Source organism: Juglans microcarpa x Juglans regia, chromosome 2S (genome assembly GCF_004785595.1).
Source record: "Juglans microcarpa x Juglans regia isolate MS1-56 chromosome 2S, Jm3101_v1.0, whole genome shotgun sequence".
NCBI lineage: Eukaryota > Viridiplantae > Streptophyta > Magnoliopsida > Fagales > Juglandaceae > Juglans > Juglans microcarpa x Juglans regia.
Genome location: NC_054597.1, coordinates 33,547,964 through 33,571,322, shown reverse-complemented (window position 1 = coordinate 33,571,322; position 23,359 = coordinate 33,547,964). Strand labels below are relative to the sequence as shown.

General features: G+C 37.8%; 2 protein-coding genes and 1 long non-coding RNA gene across 6 annotated transcripts; 2 read left to right on the top strand and 1 right to left on the bottom strand.

Moving 5' to 3' along the window:
• Positions 1-274: 274 nt before the first annotated feature.
• On the top strand, positions 275-2,219 carry LOC121253058. The gene is made up of 4 exons (XM_041152954.1): positions 275-442; positions 575-1,436; positions 1,546-1,718; positions 1,834-2,219. The coding sequence occupies exons 2-4, from the start codon at positions 630-632 to the stop codon at positions 1,967-1,969; spliced, it is 1,116 nt and encodes a 371-aa protein (XP_041008888.1). The 5' UTR covers positions 275-442; positions 575-629; the 3' UTR covers positions 1,970-2,219.
• Positions 2,220-10,490: 8,271 nt separating this feature from the next.
• LOC121252441 (nuclear transport factor 2) lies at positions 10,491-19,376 on the bottom strand. 4 transcript variants are annotated; one of them, XM_041152086.1, is made up of 9 exons: positions 18,956-19,376; positions 18,720-18,854; positions 15,399-15,708; positions 14,535-14,788; positions 13,636-13,828; positions 12,970-13,091; positions 12,785-12,850; positions 11,725-11,806; positions 10,491-11,042 (listed from the first exon to the last, which is right to left on the bottom strand). In XM_041152086.1, the coding sequence occupies exons 1-9, from the start codon at positions 18,992-18,994 to the stop codon at positions 10,870-10,872; spliced, it is 1,374 nt and encodes a 457-aa protein (XP_041008020.1). In that variant the 5' UTR covers positions 18,995-19,376; the 3' UTR covers positions 10,491-10,869. The 4 variants fall into 4 exon arrangements, with proteins under 4 accessions (XP_041008020.1, XP_041008022.1, XP_041008021.1 ...); XM_041152088.1 differs by having other exon boundaries at positions 10,491-10,980; positions 18,956-19,375; XM_041152087.1 differs by having other exon boundaries at positions 14,535-14,785; positions 18,956-19,375.
• Positions 19,377-20,832: 1,456 nt separating this feature from the next.
• On the top strand, positions 20,833-21,160 carry LOC121253245. The gene is made up of 2 exons (XR_005938380.1): positions 20,833-20,956; positions 21,055-21,160. It is a non-coding gene; the product is annotated as an uncharacterized LOC121253245 (long non-coding RNA).
• The last annotated feature ends 2,199 nt before the right edge of the window (positions 21,161-23,359 follow it).

Sequence of the window (23,359 nt, the reverse complement as noted above, 5' to 3'; positions counted from 1 at the left end):
GTTTAGCCACGTGTACGGATATGCCAAAAAAAATAAAAGACAGCGCATTCTCTACGTACAAAAACACGTTTTTGAGCATTTGAACGTGTTCCAGAAGGACTGTAGTCAACCCACGTGATGTTTTGCTATTGCGCGTGGGGCCACGCTGCTGGCATTTGCATGGAAAGGCAAGCTGTCAGGTTCTGCTGGAATCAAAAGATATTTTTGGATCAGTTTTGTTTCTCCACCATGCAAAGTTGATATTTTCTTTTTCATCTCTCTCTCTCTATTTTTTCCCCTTATAAGAGGAAGAAATTGAAAGTAATTACTGTGAGTTAAGCACCATATATAAAAGGGGTTCTGTAGAGAGCTCTTTGGTTCAGTTTCTAAATTCCTTTTTAGATTTCTTTTTCTGTCTGGAGGTTCTCTGCGATCATTAGAAGACTCCTTTGCATCTCAAAAGGTTAATTTTCTTTCTGTTTTTGCCAACTTTCCCCATCTCTCTGTATCTTTTATGGAGCTTATGCTGAAGAAAAAGTGACCTTAAATTCTCCTTTTCCTTTGCAACTTCACTCGAATTTTCTTTTCTCCACAGGGATTGATACCCAAAACAAGAGAGATTGGAGCTGTTGTATTATCAAAGAAGAGAAATGCTGCTAAGAAGCTCTTCAACACCGGTTCTGGGATCTCTCCTCTCATCCTTCCCAGAAAGCCCCAATAACCTCAATCACTGTGAAACCAATATCACCATCAAACACCCACCAACTGCCATTCCCCAAAGCCACCACAAGCTCTCACTCCGCCAAAATGGGTCTCTCAGCCTCTCCTCATTCTCACGCAACTCCTCCCCAATCTCTCCATCCATCCCTGACCTCGACCGGAGTAGAAGCTTTTGTAGAGTTCAGTCCGAAGGAAACTTGGAAGGAATAGCCTTTGCTTTTTACAACAGCAATGATCAAGAACCCAACAAGGTTTTGGACAGACCCAAGTGCTGTGTATTGCAAACTATATCGTCTATTAGAGGTGGACGCGAAGATGTAGAAGAAGGAGAAGAAGAACAAAGGGATACAGAGGATGATGGAGAGAGAGAAGAACTGTTACAGAGGAATGAAAGAGGGGAAGAGAGTGCCATGTCAATGGAAGCACAAACGCTCAGTTTGGAGAACAGAAGGAGAAACATGGTTTTGACAGAAGAGGCGGCGGATGTTATGAATGGAATCTGGAGTCTGGGTTTTGGAGGTGTAAAAGAGCTTCTTGGCCAAGGGATGTTTCTTGCAGGAGGGCTAGGCGTTGGCGGCGGTGGTGACGGCGTTGGCGGCGGTGGAGAGTCCAACTCAGCAGGCCCCGGTGGGGATGGCGGGGATAATCGAGAGGTTGAGGAGTATTATAAGAGGATGGTGGAGGAAAATCCCGGCAACCCTTTATTTCTGAGAAATTATGCTCAATTTCTGTACGAGGTTAGTTTCGTCGTATCTCTGTATCAAGGCCGACTCTGTTAAGTGCTTTGCTGGGACTCTCTTCATTAGGGCATTGTCAGTAAAGCTTACACTCTTATTATATTGACAGTGGAGGAGAGATCTTCAGGGTGCAGAACAGTACTACGCTCGAGCTATTCTAGCAGATCCCAAGGATGGTGAAGTTCTATCACAGTATGCCAAGCTAGTGTGGGAGTTCAATCACGACCAAGATAGGGCTTCAACCTACTTCGAACGTGCAGTTCAAGCCTCTCCTCAAGACAGGTACTGCGTGTTCTTTTGAAAACTTTATTACATTAGAATGAAGATTTTTGTTTTCTAGGTCAGGTGCTTGGCATGCATTTCTCCTGCAATTTAACTTTCGATTCTTGGTTTCCAGCCATGTACATGCAGCATATGCTAGTTTCCTCTGGGAAACAGAGGAAGATGAGGATGAAAGTGATGTGCCAAATGAGAGTGAAGTCATGCTCATGCCTTCACATTTTCATGGAGCTGTGGCTTCAGCAAGTGCTTAAAAGTTGTGGGAATGCATTAATGCAATAGAAGTTTAATTTCGAGACAATGGCGATTTGAAAGAGATACAGAGAGTGGATGGCCATGGCTTTTCCTCTAATACATTTTATTAGATGACAGCATTATTTATTAAATGGTAGCATTTTTTTCCCTGAGCTATTGACTGATGGCATTACCATGATAAAGGATGGCCCTGACATTGCATGTGTATAGAGAATCATTGATTACATGGCCTCACAATTTTTCCCTCTACATCTTATATTTTGTGTGAGTAGGGGTGGAATTTTGGAGGTGGAATGGTGACAGAAGACACAGCTACTTTGGATTAGCCAAAGCAGCAAACACAAAATGAACTATAAACATGCTTGTTACGCGTACCTCTCTGCCCTCTCATCACTGAGATAGACCGTTCTGAGGAATAGTCTTATCTCACATGCAAGTAACACAATTCATCCTCTTGAATTTTATTATCTCAAATATCCTGAGAAAAATCAAATCGGATCTTAATAAAATGTCACTTGATTAGTGTTATTGAAGAGACAAACTAAACTTCAGATAAACAAAAATTGTGAGTGCTTTGTGGCTACACTACTGGGAAAGAGGGATAGAGATGGGCACATAAAATAGATCATGGCATTTATTATGCATTGGATTCATAAATGAGTTGAGATGGTTTTAGATTAGTTGAATAAAATATTGTTAGGATATTATTATTATTGTTTTAATAAGTAAGAGATAAATGTTATTGATATGAATGAAATAGGCATAACTCATGTACACAAGAAGTATACAAAAGAACACCTAGATACATTCTAAGAGTGATGAATTAAAGACAATAAATCAGGAACATTATTCCCGTTTAATACAATAGCGGAAAACCAAAGCAATAAATATGGAGAAAAAATTTCTTCAGCTCCGCCATTGTGCGTTCCTTGTCTTCAAAATATTGTGCATTCATTTTCTTCCAAATACACCACATGATACACAACAGAATCATCTTCCAAACTGTTGCCATTTGATGACAGCCCTGCAATTTCCTCCAACAACCCATAAAATCTACCACCCTCATAAGCATTACCCAAGCAACATCAACCATTCGAAATATTTTATCCCAGAACACCCTTGTTACGTCACAATGTAGTAAGAGATGATCTACCGATTCTCCATTCTTTTTACACATGTAGCACCAATCCATCACTACACATCATCTCTTCCTCAGGTTAACCGTGGTCAAGATCTTCCCAAGAGTGGCATTTCAAACAAAAAAAGCAACTTTAGAAGGCACACGAGACCTCCAAATATTCTTCCAAGGGAACGAAGTATGATCCTGTGTTGTCAAAAAGTTATAATACGCCTTAACTATACATTTCTTGTGATTATTAAACCTCCACTTCAAGCTATCATGATGTCCCATAGGAGTCCCCATGGAATGTAATAGGCTGAAAAAGTCTGAAACCATAGATAATTCTTAGTCATGAAAATTCCTATTAAACAGAATATTACACTGATGCGAACTATGAGAAAATAACAGCACATCCGCCACTGAAGCCTCCCTATTAGCTGCAATACGATATAAAGCCAGAAAAACCATTTCCAATGCATGATCTCCACACCACACGTCCCGCCAAAAACTGATTCGTTTGCCCTCACCGACTACAAAGCGAATATGATTTTCAAAGCATGTCCACATCTTCCTTATAAACTTCCATAAACCCACTTCATACCCCCTTCTCACTTCGTTGGAACACCATCTACCCCAAGAAACACCATATTTAACGTCTATAGTTTCCTTCAACATTGATCCCCCCTCCAAGTGATATCTCCAAAGTCATTTCCCTAATAACGCTTTATTAAAAGTTCTCAAGTTACACACACAACCCCTCATACACAACTAGGGCATATACTGTCTTCCAACTAACCAGATGGAATTTCTTCTCCTCCCCTATGCCTCCCCATAAGAACACCCTAAAAAGTTTCTCAATCCTATTCACCAATCCTACAGGCATAGGAAATAGAGATAAGAAATAAGTGGAGAGGTTAGTGAGGGTGTTCTTGATAAAAGTGAGACGATCCCCTTTTGATAAATACATCATTTTCCATCCAGTCAACTTTTTCTCTATATTCTTCATCACCCCATCCCATATAGCTCTATTCTTGAAGATTGCTCCCAACAGAAGGCCTAGATATTTCATTGGGAAAGAGGACATCGCGCAATCTAGAAGACTTGCTAAACTGAGGATTTTTGGGACCTCACCCACCGGAACCATCTCAAACTTGCCAAGGTTCACCTTGAGGCCTGACACTGTGTTAGGGATCCCGGTCTTGTCCCTAAACACTAAGTCCACGAACTCGCCTTGGTGAGGATGATGACCGAGTGACCTTTCCCTCTTGCTTGGTCTTTGAACAATAATGACAATTAAGGGTTCTTAGGTTGATGAAGGTTTAGTGTTTAAGTGATGGAATGATGATGATGATGATGATGATGGAATGGGTGTTCTAAATGATAATTATGAGTGTTTGATGCAATGTGGACGACTTGAGAGTTGCTCTTGATGTTGGGGCCTCTTGGATGATGATTAGGGTTTGAATGGAGTAGTGTAGCTAAGGTTTTGTGTGGTGGCTAAGGAGCATTTCGAGATTGGAAGAGATGGACTAGGGTTGGAGTCTAGGATGAGTTGCTAGGGTTTGAGGATGATGTGGATGAATGGGACTAGGGTTTGGTGTCTAGGGTTGGCCGACTTTGGGTTTGGTTCACCCTTAATGTTAGGGTGGTTCGGTTTTGGAAGATGATCTTGGTTGACTAGATGGATTGGAAGAAGTTGAGAGATTTAAAGGATTGGATTATGGAGATGAGATGGAGTTTGAATAAATCTAGAATTGTTCCTTAAGTTTAGGAATTTGAATTTGAATTTGAATTTGGCAAGAGTGGTTCCTTGAGTTTAGGGATTTGAATTGGAATTTGAATTTGAATTTGAGGAAGTCAAGACTCCTAAAAGGAATGAGTTTCCTTATAGGCCTTGAGATGGGCGGCTAGGGTTTGATGGAGAGAATGCTTATGATGGCCGAATATGGTAAGTAAGGGAATAGAAAGATGAGGGCAATTAGGGTTCCTAAATTATAGGAACACTAATATGGGAAGTGAAGTGGGCGGCTAGGGCAATTCCAATAAAACAAGTGATTGCCGAATTTGAATATGACTAATAAGGAAAGTGGGTTACGGTTAGGGCAAAGTGTATGGAGCAAATGATTTATGAAAAATGGACTAACACTTGGATTGGTCGAAAATTAGGTTTGGATGGATTGGAAGAGCAACAATGAAAAGAACACCAAGAATTCAATGAAGAACACCCAAGAACAAAAGTAATAATACTTAAGAATTTGAATGAACCAAATGATAATAATTCAACAATTGATCCACGGATTTCACAAGAGTTGAATAAATCTCATGTATTGAATAAAAATAGAATCACACCTATCCACGGATTTCAAGATGATGATGGAACAATAATCAAAAGATAGATAGATGGAACACATATTCAAAGAATTGCAAGGTGATGATCCTCTCCATGAGGTTCACAAATGTCACCCAAGTAGCCCAAGTGCAAAAGCACTAAAGTGTTCACAAGAACAAGCCTAAATTGTCTACAATGGAAAAAAGTGTCAAATGATCAAAAGTTCTTAACTCAATACCTAAGGGTCCTATTTATAGATATTACAAAGTGGAAACCCCCAATAGGTCCATTGGAATATTATTAAATAAAATAAATAATAAATAAATAAAAATGATAAAATGATAAGGCTTTACATGGCCAATGTGGCCCGTGACATGTTTTGGCCCTTGGTGGCCTAGGCTGGCCCATGACATGGGCTATGGGCATGGTTGGCACGGCTGGTAGGCATGTGGCTGACATGGCTAGTGGCTTGGCCATGGGCCACAAAACATAGGGTCCTACCACACTGCTTCAAAGCAAAGTAACAATGCTCGTAGAGTTTGAACCTGGCTATTATCCGCTTCACAAAATACCAAAGCGTCATATGCAAAAAGAATGTGTGAGATGATAATAAGGCTACCAAAGCCATTTCCCACCTGAAAACCAGATAAAAAACCTCCACCAACAGCGGCCTGCACCATCCTACTTAACGCATCCATGACTATAACAAATAGAAGAGGAGATAAAGGACCTCCCTACCGCAAGCCCCTCGTATTATAAAAAAAACCAGTAGGAGTGCCGTTAACTAGAACTGAGAAGCAGGCGGTTGAAATACAATGTCGCATCCATGAAATCCACATATCCCCAAAGCCACACCTCTCAAGCAGGTACAAAAGGAATTCTCAATTCACATAATCATAAGCCTTCTCCATGTCAAGTTTGCAAAGAATACCTGGACCTCCCTCCCGCAATCTATAATCTAAGCTCTCATTTGCAATGAGCACCGAATAAAAGATATGTCTCCCACGAATAAAAGCATTATGAGGCTTGGAGATAATATGTTCCAACACTTGACTAAGTTGGTTAGCAAGAACCTTCGAAATAATCTTATAAACATTACTAACCAAACTTATTGGACGAAAGTCCTCAATAATTGAAGCCTCGTGTTTCTTGGGAATGAGAGCAATGAATGTCACATTGAGAGATTTTTCAAACTTTTGAAAAGCGTGAAATTCACTAAACACCTGCAAGACATCGCCTTTCACAACATCCCAACAAGTTTGAAAGAAACCCATTGAGAAACCATCGGACCCAACACTTTATCCTTAGTCATACCAGAGATGATCTTGAAAATCTCTTATTCAACTAAAGGTTTCTCCAAAACACTCACACTCTGCGAATCAATTGCCTCAAAGGACAAGGCATCAAATTTTGGCCTCCAAGTTGCCGATTCGGTGAGAAGAGTCTCATAGTAATGTACAATATGATTTTCTAGTTCGGGAGGAAAGGACAACACCTGAGAACCTGAATGAAACGACTCAATAGCATTGTTACGTCAATGTGAATTAGCCACTTTGTAAAAGAATTTCGTACACCTATCACCCTCTTTCATCCAAAGGGCCCTGGATTTTTGGCGCCATGAAATCTCCTCCGACAACAAAACCCTTTCCAAATATGCCACAACCGTGCCCTTCCTCAGTAACACCTCCTTTGAGGTATCTCTCAATAGTTCCTTACCCTCTAGCTCTTGCCCAACAATGTATATTTCTGATTGTCAATGTAACCAAAAACTTCCAAGTTTTACTTCTTCAGATCTTGTTTTAGTGCCTTCAACTTATCTGCGAGAATGAAACTTGGAGTGCCACTAAACTGATATGACGCCCACCAAAAATGCACCATCTCTACAAACCCATTCGATGTTAGCCACATGTTCTCAAACTTGAAATACCGGCGACCCATGTGCATGCCTCCACAATCTAAGAGAATGAGAAAATGGTCTGAACTGACTTGAGCTAACCTTCTCTGACTTACTTCCAGATAATGGGCTTCCCATGAAGGAGAGATAAGGAATCTATCCAATTTCGACCAAACTCGACCATTTGACCATGTGTACTCACCCCCCACTAGGGGAAGATCCATAAGATCCATATCAAAGATGAACTCTGAGAATTCCTTCATGGCCATAGTATTATGATGATGCCCTGATCATTCACTAGGAAAGCGAGTAGTGTTGAAATCACCCCCCATGCACCAGGGCACATCCCATAAGGAGTATAGACCTGCCAACTCCTCCCACAACCTTCTCTACCCATGTTAGGACCAGAAGACCCTACAAATGCCCATTCCCATCTGTCACTCACATTTTTTAATAAAGTCAAAACCGAGAACTCTCCAACACACTCATCAATCGCCTCAACTACTCTTTTATCCCATATTAGTAACATTCCACCCGAGGCTCCCAAAGAGGCCAAATAAGACCAACCCACATACAAGCATCCCCCATAGACTATACACAATTCTTCTATCAATGAAACACAACTTTGTTTCTTGAAAACATACCACATCACCCTTCCAACCTCAACAATGATTCGATACGAATGCGTTTATTGCTATCATTGAGCCCCCATACGTTCCATGATAAAATCTTAGGCTTCAGAAAAACTTAGATTGCCCCTCCCTTTCGATCTATCCCTTCCACCACTCCCTTCCTTAACATCGTAATTGATGGAACAAGTTAACCATTTAAATTCTCTATCTCGCTTTGTGGCTGATTTCAATCAGCTAGCTTCCATTGCCACGAGAAGGGCCATAAATTGTTCTTCGTAACCTCCAAAAGAAACCCCAATAACAGCTTGTAGCTCCTCTACCTTCTTGAAAACCCAATTTGACGAGCAACTCCCATAATTAGAGTTGGGAGAGAGTGTACACAAAGGAGTTAGAGCAGTCCCCTCCTCACCAACATTGTCATTGGGAAGCAGAACCAATTCCGAGCCACCCACAAAATATGGTTCACCACTCGATGCCATATTTTCAAAAGATTTACCATCCCTAGAATTATTCCCAACAAAAACATCCATCTCCAATGGTGGAGAGCCTAATGGAGGCCCCAAAAAAAAAAAGCCCACGCTCCGACGAGATAGACTGCATCAACACAGCATCTGGGCCTTCAACCACCACACACGACTCAGTCTGCCCATTCTCCAATGCCAACCCAAGTGACAATGACGGGAAATCAACCCTCAAGGTCTCCACCACTACCGGCTCCTCTACCATCTCGCCATCCTCCAAATCCTCCAGTCCAAGTGACTCTACTGGCTCACTGAGATGGTCGACGAAGACCCGCGTTTCTTTCTATGTCGGTGTGGATGCCAGTAAAGCACTTATCGACGCCACCGGAGCATGTCTCAGCGCCTGGGCCAAAATATTGGCAGACACCCGATGGATTGCCCTCCAAGGCTTCTTTGGGCTTGCAGCCTAGCCCATCCTAGGGCCCTTCACCAAATTACCCTTCCCTGCGCCCTCTCCCTCTGGCCCAAAGTTAAAGGCCTGCCCTTACTTTCATTAAAGCCTGATACATGGCCCATGTCCATCTTCATCTCTGCCTTGCCCTACCCTTAACGCAGTGTTTCAGACAAATTATTTCCTCTAACAAGGCTCCGACTTTTTCCTCCATACCAACCAACACTCTTAACATATTTTCCTCATTTGATCCCAACAGCTCACTGCCATCTCCCTCATGCCTCTGCACGACCTCTAAAATGGACACGCCTGGCACCACGGCACTCGCGGCTTGAGGCAATACCTTATGCACTTGGAGCACCTCACTAATCATTGAAGGCCTGCCCTTCCTTTCATTAAAGCCTGATACACGGCCCATGTCCATCTTCATCTCTGCCCTGCCCTACCCTTAATGCAGTGTTTCAGACAAATTATTTCCTCTAACAAGGCTCCAACTTTTTCCTCCATACCAACCAACACCCTCAACATATTTTCCTCATTTGATCCCAACAGCTCACTGCCATCTCCCCCATGCCTCTGCACGACCTCTAAAATGGACACGCCTGGCACCACGGCACTCGCGGCTTGAGGCAATACCTTCTGCACTTGTTGTGAACCTCCTACCGTTGGCGATGGAGCACCACCATCTCCTCTGATCATCTTTGAGTAACCTGCTTGGACATCATAAGCCACTCTGTTTCTCATACTCGAAAGAGAGGAAGAAAGGAGCTCCTTCAATGTATCTCCGAAGTTCTTCCACCCCTCCCCCTTCCTTCATTTCGGCACCACCATCAGACCTCTCCTCTTATCATGCCCAAATTCCGAAAGGGAGATAAAACTACCATTATGGTTGCGACCCTTCCGCACCATTAACACGGTATCTCCTTTCTACAAGTTCTCAGAAACTCATAAGAGCAAAGTGACGCTACACATTCCCTCACCATAGAGCCCAACCAACCCAAGGCTTCATGATCCAAGGAAATGTATTTCACCACACGGCGACTACTCTATATGATTCTCCACCACCTTCCGTTCTCCTTTATGAACTCAAATAACTTCTTATTAATAAAAACTTCTCTACATAGCCCCATCTAAGCCAACTCACATGGTAACAGCTGCAATGATACGCTAATCTCCACACGAAGAAGTTGCCATTAATGAACCACCACCAACGGCAACAAACCAGAAAATGTACAGTGATAAAATATTTTAGGAGAGAAAAAATTTGCTATTTCTATGATTAAAAATATTATTATTTTTAACATTATATTATTATTATTTTGAGATTTAAAAAATTGAATTGTTTATTATATTTGTGAAAATTTGAGAAAATTATAATGATGAGATGAATTTAGATAAATTGAAATGAATTTTGAATCCAAACAATGTTGCCTGCAATTAAATTGAATGGCTATAAATACTGTTTAAGATTCACTTAAGTGTCTCTCTCGAACTCTAGATCCTGACCGAATTCTTGGAGATCAAAATCAGTGTAATCAAACGCAGGCGACGGGCAAGAACATTGTAGTAAAACATTGAAATATGAGAATACAGGTAAGCATTAATTCTGAGACCGATAAAAAAGTCTCATATCCTGTGATAAGAACCTAGGGTCACCCATTAAGGAAGCAAACATGTTTTCCTGAAAACATGGGGCTTAAAATGCTTAGCAAAAAAATCCCACTTGAATTGCATGATAAAACTCATTCATCAGGGGAAAAACAACATAGCTACTACCCACACAAGAAACAACACAAACAAGTTTCTCACAAATCCCATTCATGTAAAAATGGCACACCTGAAAGTACGACATATTTCCTGGAACCACTAGAAGGAAAGTGTTTTATCTGGTATGAGCCCGAAAAGCTTAACTCCCAAATCCAAAAACTAAGTTTGGCCCATTCGGTAGATACTTGATTGCCTGAGTCTTTTTTTATCTCATCGTGAACCACGCTGATAAAAATCATTGCCTCTTAGTCTGTTGTATTCACCACTATCCTGATTGCTTCCCCTGCCCAAGCTCCGAGCACCAAAACGCCCCTTTGGGGCCTCTGTTTGGTAACTTCCTCTTCCTCTACCCCTTCCTGGTCAACGTATTTCACATAGATGTTAACAGACCACAAAATTGGTGAACTCACATTCAAGTCTATAACAAAACAAAAGAAAGAAAAGTTGGCTACTCCAAGCACACCATTGTACTTGGAAAGAAGATGATATTGGGTATGAAAAATTCAATTAAGTGTGTATGATAAGAGCCAGTTTGGCCCATAAGTGCCGATGAACCCTGTTTCTACATTTGGTTTGACATGATTCATAAGACGTGATCGACCACAAGCCTATATCAAAGCAGACACGGCAGTTATTGCTTTGAGTCTTGAAAGCAAGAAGCTTTCTTATTCTTCTCAACACTAACCACCATAAAAAAAAAAATCATCACTACCACAAGTTGAGAGCAAGGACCATCACAATCACCACAGCTACTACAGCAGTAGCCATTGTGTTGAATAACACCCATGCTCCTGTGGCAGCACATTGCCATCAAATACATATTACCAACCCTCTTGTAGGAAAAAATATAATTTTGGAAAGTTACTCTTTGTTTATATTCCAAATATTTTTGATAAGTTTTAAATATTCCAGGGAAATAATTTTAGCCAAGACTGCCTTAAAGAGCAATTAGCGAATCCCACATTAAGAATTGCACACAGCAAACAATTAAATAATAGACAACCAAGAAGGAATATGTTTGCTAAGCTCATTTTTTAATACGTACAATCATGCTGGGTTAATGAATACTTCTTATAAGAGAAATGGTTTAAGGCACATACTTCCACCTCGATAAGCACTGCTGCTGTTTGGTCTCCTCTCTTCAATGTAGACTTGCCTTCCAGCCAACTGTATTGGAGATGCCTACAGAGAATCAATTTATGCTGGTCAATATCATATTAAAGAGTACAAACTAGACATTTAAATTATCAATCAAGCCGAGATTTCGGAAGACTATTGAAAAGATCATTGAAGACATACAACACGCTTTTTTTTTAAAGTGACATTAATAACAGCACATAAGGCAGTCTGGTTCTTTAGGCACACCATATGACAAACAAAATATATTGTCCCGAAAATATTGTCCCATTTTACATAACATACAAGAATAACATTTTTTTTTTTTTTGATAAGTACATACAAGAATAACATTTAATAAAAATCTATCGATCTACCATAGTTTTGTTTTCCAGGATTGTTCTTCTTACAAAAAGCGACGGGAGTATCAAAACTTAAATTTGAATCTGAATTAATGAATAAATGGGTATTATTGGAAAGTGAATTGCTTTTATATTTTGATTTTAAAATATAGAGAATTAATACAATATACTACGATATTCATATTATATACTCCAAAAGAACTAGTCAATGATACAATTAGAGCCTCATTGGAACCTTATAAAAAGCAATAACTTCTTCTTCTCAATCGATGTGGAATCTTATTCAGCACCTACCCCTACCCTTATAAGATTCCAATGGGGCTCTTTATAAGATTCCAATGAGAAGTTCTTGCTCTTTGTATCATTAACTAGTCCTTTTGGAGTATAGGCCATGTGGTTAAGGTCTTCCATTGAGGCGTTATATCAATCCAAAAGATATAACAATGGACAGGTAGATGATTAAAATGACAAGCCAATACAGAAAATATAAGCAATTAATATGAAAATAAATTCGATAGATCAAGCAAAGGATCACATCATAGGATCAGGTAGGTAGACAACCAAGGTAAAATGATTGCCATTATATAAACAGGATATTCACAACTCCCTGAAGACATTTTCTACTAATTTAAACATGGAGAGAGAGAGAGAGAGAGAGAGAGAACACAAAACAGATAGAAACCTTGAGTGCATTTTGAACGCCCATAAGGTCTTCGAACTCGACAAAAGCATAACAAAGTCCAATTTCCTGTACAAACTGATTGCCTTAGCTTCTCTTAATGTAATATCATATATATATATATATATATATATATACACACACATAATCTATATAAACTTAGTCCAACCTAAGATTAAAAAACTCACCTTACGTAACCTAATAAAGATTCCATCAGGTATTATTTGGCCAAAGTTCTTGAATTCTTCCTCAATTTCTGCTTCTGTAACATTAGAAGGCAAGTTTCTCACATAGACAGACTTCGGTTCACCTGGAAATGATTGGAGAAGGATCAACTTAAAGAAGAAAAGAAAATACTTCAACATTAATATAAATGTAGAATCTCAGAAATGGAATATCATCAAGTTAATGCAAACTATATATAATATATGGGTAAATGCCACATAAAAGAGGGAGTTTGGACTCATCACATGGTCCTCAAAGAATGAATCTATTTGCAAACCTCTTTGTTGATACACCAAGCACACCGCTTAAATGGAAGCCTGCTACAGCAGCTTACATAAAAATTTATTGATACTTTGACTCTATTTATAAATATAATGGGTCCCACAGTAAGTGGTGCATTACATACTAGGCTTGCAAATAGCATATTTCATTCTCAAAATGTTGGTACAATTCTCATATGAATGTTACCTGAATATGTATACATATATATTTTGCTAACAACAATATATAGAATACATGAAACGGGAAGAATAAACATTACAATTAGCCAAAGACCACTAATAAGTTCAATTTATGAATCAATGTATCAAATCTTGACAAATTTTCAAAACATGAATCAAGAACTCGACCTTCTTCTTCTTCCACTGTCAGACCCTCCTCTACTGCATCTACCCCAGCTTCAGGCAGAAATGACGGCACAAAGTTTGACTGCTGAGCAGCAGGCAGCGGTGTATGATTCCAGTCTGATACAGCTGGAGAACTTTTGTGTAAAGATGACTGGGATGCAACTGATGATGCAGTCTGTCCTTTAGAAACTCGCAGCTAGCAAGTTTCAACCATTAAAAACAACACGCGTGATGAATAAGCCAACCAATCAAACACAAACAAGTAAACTTCAAACTGTGAAAAATTGACAATGAATCCATTGTTACAAAATAAAGGATATATACATAAATACCAAAACCAACAGACAAATAGATATCGATAAAGGTTCCCTCTTTCCCATGCATAAATCTTTTTCTATAACCAATAACAAACACGCAAACCCCTCCACATGCATATTTTTGTTAATTCAATTAATGTATGCCAGATTTGCAATCGTTTCCACAACCCCAGTTCCTCTCATAGATGGTCTTTTCCCATTGATTATGCCTAGATCTTCGATTTTTTTTTTTTTTTTATAGGTATAGATCTTTGAATTATTATTGCATCAATAATGATTATTGAGATCCAGGGGGTAGTGTAGCTCAAATAACAATCGTCTTTTGATCATTTCAGCCAATTTGATAAGAATGCAACAAATGACGAACAATATACAAGTGAAAAGCAAAGTGGAATAAACTTTTGATAAGGGAAAATAAAATATATAAAGCTAAAAGTGAAACAAACAAAGCCCATATGGTGTAGAGGCATATTGGCAAAAGAAGAAAGCCAACGGCACATTGAAAATGCACACAAAGGGAGACAGGTGAATTAACTCCCCACCCCACAAACCCACACAAAATCTAAAAATGGAAGAGGTGCATACGATAGAAGCATAAGTTTTCTTTGGTGCCTCTCCCACAGGTTCCTCCACAGCTGGAGCTGGGGCTTCGTGCACAGTGTTTGCCATGCTTTGAAATGAAGGAGATGGCTCCTCTACAGGAGTTTCCTCCACCACAATTTCAGTTTCATAGTCCTCTTGCTCCTGTTGCTCTGGTAGACTGTACTTATCAACTAGATCATCTTCTATGTGGATTGAACTCACATAGTCCTGGGCCTCTTCCACATAGTCAGAAACTGCTAAAAGCACAGGGTTAAAAGAGAACAAAGAAAAAAGAACAGAAAAAGGTGATCTGTTTGCCTATTAAAATCTATAATAATTAGATGCCAATAGTGAAGAAAAAGGCAAATTTCTCAGAGATCAAGGAAATATCTATGAACATATCTACTTTCCATATCAAGAGATTAGGGAATGCCAATAATAATTTGAACCCATAATTGATGAACATATCTACCTTACATATTAATATTAAAATACCAACAACATTGACTAGGAATCTCAATCATGACTTCTAATAATTATGCCTTGAATTGGTAAAATAAAGAAGAATCCATGACGGTATAACTAACCTTACAATTGCACCAAACTAGACACAATCTAGGGTTGAAAGGCCAAGAATAGGCACTAAAAACTTGATAAATGAGCTGAAATGCCCAAGACCAGGACCCTAAAAACTTGCTGGAAATTTTGAAAAGACATCTGCATCATACAATGAGTCCTATATGCATATAATTGCTTTAAGTTTTAGGTTGAGCCATACAAAAAATCTCATGCAAAACTTCTGGGTCCAATTTCAATAATTTGCATAGTAGTAATTCGATTAATCTCAAAGTAAAGCAGTGGCGTTACCTGGCGGCTCGGGAAGAGTGTTAGAAGGATTTGGTTGTGCGTCAAAATTGCCTTCTAATGGAATGGGTGCTTGATGTTGGTATATTCTTCCATCATCAACAAACTGAAAGATATCATTGAGAACAAAGTAACCCTTCTCTTGAGGAGCAAGGAAAAAGCTCTGCACAAAATTTCTTCTTCCACTGAAATCTCTGGTTTTAACCAATCCTGAAACCATCACCAAAACACCTCCATTCCAAGAATCAAGAGAGTTGATTGTCTTGATCTCAATTGCAGTAAAATTTAGTGATATGAGAAGTGTATGGATTTCCTGCAGAAGGGAAAAAACCAACATTAATCAACATGGAGAAAACACAAAGCAAGGAGTAAGAAACATATTAATTCATAAAGCAAAAGACAAACAACAGGGCAAAAACAAAAATTTAAGGAATCACTGCTATTGTATCTGCAAGATCAACAGCCATATCAAATTGCATCTGCAAGATATTGGGATACAAATTTCATATCACGATTCCTCTTACTACAAATGTTGTCTGCCCCTTAACCTGCCCCTTGGAATCCTGAAATGGTAATAAGGTGTGAAAGAAAATGATAGAAAACTTGCTTCTTGAATTCTTGGCACAAAAGAGGAAAGTGGCTCCAATAAAGCATGCTATTTCGGAATTCCTAACTATTTTCTCTTTTTCTTCATTTGGGCTCCCCCCTTTTAAGTGCAAAGATGATTACTATGGATCCATGGGGACAATCTGGGAAAAACGGAGATCAGGTATGTGGAAACTAAGAATCTGTTATGCTATTAAACAAAGAGAGAAGACAATGGGCATTAGACCAATCGAGAAGTTCCACCCAACTCTTCTAGAATGGTTATGAAAATTTAGATAGCCAAACCATAGAGTAAATACTTATCGAAGTCAGGGATGAGCAAGAATGATAGAGAAATGTAGCTTCAATAGAGTGGTTCTCTAATGTTGGGGGTTTGGGGGGGGGGGGGGGGGACCAGAAGTGTTCATCTTCTACAATACCCCATGAATGAAAGCACGCCCTCTATTGTAGGACATGGAGAGTAAGAGATTTAGAAAGATATGTGTGGTATGAAAAATATCCTCTCACATACTGATATCACCTCACAACTCTAGATAAAAAGGAATTGAACAATATGTATTGGTTGACTTCCCAGAAACAGACAATACTTTTTTCTTTATAGGTAAACTTCACAGAAACAGACAATACTTTGGGCCGAGAAAAAAACAATAGGACTTTTTTTCCTTTTCGTTTCTACATTTCCAAAAACACAAGATCCATCTAAAGAGACTTCATGTCGTTGGCAAAAGGTGGGTGCCATGAAACTATCCTCTACAATCATATGTACCGTTCTAATTATCGACCTATCAACGCAAAATTCTAAGGTAGATTCGGCATTAACGACTTGTAAGAGTTGGTTAAATTTTTTACAAGGGTTGGATCTGATAAAGTGGAAACAATTTTCATTGCATGTCTTTAAGATTTCGTAAAGAAAGCAGGTCACATGTCAGGAACTAGTGCAATATGCTTTATTACACCTAAATAGGAAAAGAAAAGTATCAACAGCCTCTATCTCTATGCAAACCATACTTGGTTTGAGACATTTTGCATATATGCCTTTCTTTAATAAAATTCGTATTTACCGATTAAAAAAAAAAAAAAAAGAAGAAGATATTTTGCATCTACACTGTCATAAATGTTTGCCTTAAAATATGCAATAAACACAGTTTCCTTTTGCAGATATATAAATTTAAGTCAATAAGATTGCCTGCTAATATATATGTCCGTATAATCGCACAGACGTATAAGGTATAGTGACCATTTGTTCACATTTGAGCATTTCATGGCTGTACATGATTTTGGTGATGTTTACTTCAGGCATTTATTGTATTAGGACTGAATCACTTTCCTTCCAAACATTCCAGAATTCACTCTGCAAGCCTATTCTGGCATTAATATCTTGCCATAAACAAAAACGTAAAACAGTTAGGCAATTCTTCTCGAACTGCATACTTTAAGTATAAGTATCTCTTACTTATCCATATTGTGCTAGTTTGTGATTGAATTACCAGTTTGTTTGCCATAAGATTATTCTTAATTATTAAGAAAAAAAAAGTTTTCCTGTCATAAGATTGCCATCAAAAGTAGAGATGTTTTAAATAGTCATTGACTACACAAATATAAGACCACCTAAACTATACAAGAAAGCAAATCAATTGCTAGTGTCAAGGGCTTGGCGAAATAATGAGCTCTAGTAACTTACTGAAACCTATGCTTCCAGTGTTTCTAAAGTGCTAGCGTGGTCTGACCACACCAATGAAGGCAAACACAAAATATTCTTATGTATCTTTCCAGCCCATTACTACCATCTTCCATCTCAAACCCATCCAAAAAGAAAAATTCCACATAGCCATATTTGTAAAAAGAAGTGTCAAAAGGTCAGGAGACAAACATCATTGCACTCTCCTCTCCAGAACCACGACACTTTGCCCATATTTATAATTAAAAAAATGAACACAAACATCAAGCCTAAAACCACAGTTAGCCATCTCTTTGGCAGACACCTCTAGGCATGACACTCATGTTGGCCCATTTTAGAAGCCTATTTGGATGCCAATACAAAAAACTTGCCCAATGTTGTCCTTGATGAGGTATCTCATACATTTGAACCAACATGTCTGGTTCATAAAAGCGCACACAACTTATAAAAATAAAATAAAAGGATTCATACAGTCATGCCCCTATGAGTGGTCTCCGACACCTCACATCCGTTTCCTTGTCCACAATCGTAGGAGAAATTCCCTCGGTTATCTTGTCTAATATAGATGCATTCTTTTATGGATGACTAGAATCCCTCCTACATTTCCATAATCATTAAATAACGAAGATTTAAATTAACGCCACAAAAAATAAAAAATAAAAACCATTCTCACATCCTGATCATAAAGCTAAATCTTCTAGCACATAATATAATAAAATGAAAGCTGAAAAAAAAAATTAAACCCATACTATATACAAACAGGTTCATCCTCGAAAGGTGAAAAAAAACCATTCCTCAGAATCATATTCCATTTTTCAAAGCATAAACACACAAACCCAAGAGATAATACTTTACCAAATCTGATTCACATGTTTTGCACAAGAAAACAAACTAGAACCCACAAGAATCAAGCTTGACCTAGAATGGGATAAGTGATGATAAAAAAAAATAGTGATGGAAAAATGAATGTATATACATACTCATGCTAACATTCGCAAACATATAAGCAGTTATCCACAAACAGTTCCCGAAAGACTTACTAGCATTGCAGAGGCGGACTCGCTTGAATCTCCATCGACTCGTATCATGGTGCTGCCTTCGGTGTAGAACTGATGAACACGATCGGGCTGCTGCTGAAGAACTAGATAGTACTGTCCCACAAAGTACGACCCCACCTGCAAAAACCAACACAATCCCATATCACCCATTGAAATAAAAATGTCTTGTCATACATCTATAAACTCCCATTTCCATGTGTGCGTGCGTATGCAACGACCTGAGTGGCACTGACACGTCCAGGGTAAGAAGAGGACATTTTCAGAGTCTCCTGCTCGCTCCCTTTTTCTAGAAAAGCATACAGTAGCCGAAAACAAAGATTTTGGGTCACAGATCCACTGATAGGTATAGTATTCCGAACCCTAATCTTCAGTAACTAGGGTTTTAAATGACAGTTTTTCGCGTCAGATAAAACACAGTTCACAGAAACAGTGCTTGGAGATTTCAGAGAAAGGAAGAAGGATTAAAAGATATCGAGAGAGAGCCAGAGAAATAGACGGATTTTAAACGGAGAAGGAAAGGAAGGATCGAGGAGAGAAATGAGAAGACTTAAGACGATAGATCTGTGAACGAAGGAAGATAGATAGAGAGAAAGCGCTTTGTCTGCTACACCGAGTTCTTCCTTGGCCAAACTTATTGATTCGCTGTTTTTATACTGTGTTGCTTGGGAATACCACACGAAACCACAGCCGTCGGATTGGGTAAATGGCACTTAGGAAGACTTGCCAAATCACGACCGTCCATTACTATTTAAAAAACGTATTCTCAACGGCTGCGGTTTATCTCGTATACCGTCGATATTTACAGTACTTGTAGCCTTGTAGGACTGGAGTGGTGTAAGCCTGATGATCGGACGGTGATGTGTAGGACACGATCCTCAAATTGATTGGTTGGGTGAAAGGGTTACCGTGTGGAGGGTAGCATCATTATTTAGAATATGTCGTAAATATTTATAAATAGTAGTAAAATAATTTTAGTCAATATATTTTTATTAAATTTTGAAAAATAAGAAAAAAATTGAATAAAAATATTATAAAATTAATGTTTGATACAATCATGTGTTGTATAAGTGTAATATATTCCTTTTGAAAAATAATAGAGTCTACAGTTCAAAAATTAAATTTTTTTATATGAATATTATATTTATTCATTTTTTTTAAAAAAATACGCAATATTTACATACTCTATGTCACGAAACATTATCTATTTTTTATCATCTTCTCATCATTTCGTGATATAGTATTAAATGATTAAAAATTATTTATTATATTTTACTTATGAATCTATCATCTAATATTATATCATAAAATTATAAAAATATGATAAAAATTAAAATAACTTTCTCAATACTCAATAACAGTTATGTTGGGAAGGTTAAAAAGTAAAGATGCAATATTATACGAGGGTGTACTTGGCCCAATAGTAGTCGGAGAATTGTTTGGCGTTGAGTTCAGAGGGTTTTGCTTTTCTGCAAAAAGGGTTTTGTTAATTTTTTTGTTCACATTCACATTGATCGCACATCCGTATCAAAATTGAAAGGTGGAAATGTACTTGTAGGGGAATGTCGACGTGGCTTCCAAGTTGAGACTTTCACCTCGGATTCGATTGGAAATCTAGCATGGGTCTAGAATCCCACCCTACATATTGTTTCAATGGGTATAAAGTTTAATTAAAATAAAAGAAGAAAATATGTAAATACAATTTATTTTTATTTTAAAATAATAATAATAATAATAATACTAATAACGTATTTCAATTAGAAGTACAATAAAATTGTCTAATAGGAATTTTCTGAAAGGTGTCATAATCATTTCATTTTCAATAATAATATTATAAAATAGGATTTGTTAGGAATGAATTTATAATAGGGAGCTGCTATAAATATACAGAGATCCCATTAACTTACATTTTTATTTTCAGAAATTGAACAGTCAACACTCCCCTGCCCAGCGTCCATCAAGTCCATCCCATTTCAAAGATTTTCCTACCAACGTCCTTGCAAACTTCTTCAGCAATCCACCCAATGTTAGGTACCTCTCTCTCTCTCTCTCTGTCTGGCATTTTTTTCAACTTTTCCACCCATTCTCTGGTTTGCCCTTTTTTTCTATTTGTAGGGATTGCCGACATCGTCCCTAACGTTGTCACTGGAAGTTACATTCCCGATGTTGGGAAATATTGGCAACAAAGGTGAGAAACTTTAGCAAATTAGACGAAAATAAATGTGTTTTTTTTTACCCAGTTTATTTAGTTTATTTACTTAACCCAATATTCTTGCTTTATTGGCTGATGGTTGTCTATGTATTCTTGCTTTATTGGGAGGAGAGAGAGACAGATGGATGGGCGGTGGGTTGTTGGCAACAACAATGGGTTGTGGGCAGGAAGAGAAAGGGAGAAGGGAGATGGGAAGGGAGAGCAGTGGGAGGTGCGATTCTAACGGCTGGAAGAGAAGCAGGGGTGCGATTCTCACAAGTTGTGGTCGACAGTATCGACAACGATGGCTAGAAAAGAAAGGGAGGAAGGAGATGGGAAGGTAAAGCAGCAAGGGAAAAGGAAAAAAATTACAATTGTTGGGGGGAAGAGATAGAAAGCAAGGGAGGGTGGATCAAAGAGAAAAAATAAATAAAATTGACTTGCCACGTCAGTATGTGAGATCCTTTTGTAGGATTCTTTTGTGTCTCTAATGTTTTCCCTTATAATATTATAAGGTTTGATATTGTAGAAGTGACAAAAACAAAAACAAAAACAAAAACAAAAATAGGTTGAAATTTTTGGAGAAAGACCTTGCAATAATGAGAAGTACGGCTGTACATTAACTGCCAACCCAAACCGACCCGAATTTTTTGCACTAAATTACCTGACCCAGAATGAAATAATAGGAAACGGAACTCTTCCATTCTACTTCGAAAATACTACGGTTAGGGTCGGTTAATACCCGTAACCGAAAACTGGTCCAGTCCCTGCAAGATTCAGCAGAGAGTCTCGGATGAAGTTGTTCTATTTCTTTAGTGCCAAGGCGTATCCTATTCTGAATCTGCACTCATCACCCATTGGGGGCAATTCCTGTATAAAGAACACAAGAAAATCAGTAAATGTGAAAATGCAAACATAAAACAAAGCAATTCAAGGAATCTTGCTAGGTTAGCAAATTGAAACAGAGAACTTCAACGTCCTTTTCAAGGGTTCTTTAAAGAAAGATAACTTTGGAGAGAACGACAATGGCAGAAAGAAATAAAGAGAGAGAAGGGTAACAAAGATATGGTTAGGAGGGAGGGGATTTGATAAAGTAACCTGGTTAGTAGGAGACGTGGCACATTCTTGGTCAAATATTAGCATTATTTCTTAATCTTCATGCATCTTTAAATTGGTGGATGATTTTCTCTAACCCCCTCTAACATTTTTGTATAGCATGGTAATTAAATTTTTATAGTCATTAAATAAGTCGGGTCGGGTCGGCTATTTTCGGGTCTAATGAACAATCCTAATGAGAAGTGAGAAGGAGCTCTGTCAAAACTCATGGCCCACATCATATATCTCCATCAATCTCTCAGTCTGTATCACATCCATTAGAATAAGGTCTGGCGAGCTCACTGCCCACTCAAAATTTCATCCCACTATCTAAGGAACTCGAGGCTTATTAGAGGTTAGATTAATAAGAAATGATATTTGCAATCGTGGAATGCGTAAATACCGCACAATCGTTTTGAAAAAAATGAATAAATACGAAACTCATATAAAAAATATTAATTTTTTAATAGTAGACCCCACTATTTTTCAAAGAGATTGTACGACGCTTACATACTCTACGACAGCATATAACATTACTCTAGATTAATATATGTTTGAGTATTTCAAGGTTTATAGAAAATAATAATAAAAAATAATATTCACAGTTATAATATGGCTACTACCTTTAAAAAAAATGAATAAATCTAAAATATGAAATTATTTTTTTAATAATAAATTCTATTTTTTAAAGAAAATATACAAGACTTACACACCCTAAGATTATATTTAAGGTGTGGACTCATAAGACTTACGTAAAAAGGATCTATTCTATTGTTTTCTTTCAAAAAGTGCCCAAAACATGCATTCCTCATCTACAATTGACTTATTCAGGTTATCGCCATATTTGATGCCATCTGTTAATTTTTTTTTTAACAGTTGAATATTAACACTCATTTGGTTACATAAATAAGATAAAAGATATATGAATAATAATAAGATAATTTATAAATAACAGTAAAATAATTTAAACCAAAGATGTTTTATGAAATTTTGATAAATAAGAGAAAAAATTAAATAAAAATATTATTAAAATATAATTTTTTAATACTATTTTTATTTTGAAATTTAAAAAAATTAAATTATTTTTTATGTTTTGCTTGAAAGTTTAAGAAAGTTATAATGATTAGATAAAAAAATTAAAAATTTGAAATTGAAAAGTGTTTGTATTTGAATATTAAAATGAAATGAGATGAATTGAAATCATTTATGAAACCAAACAGAGCCTTAATCTTTGGTTAATTTTGCACCACTTACTTACAAGCACATGGATGGTTGATTACCTTCAGAACATCTGTGGAAAAATATATTCATCATCTATTTTCTTATCATCTTCTCATCA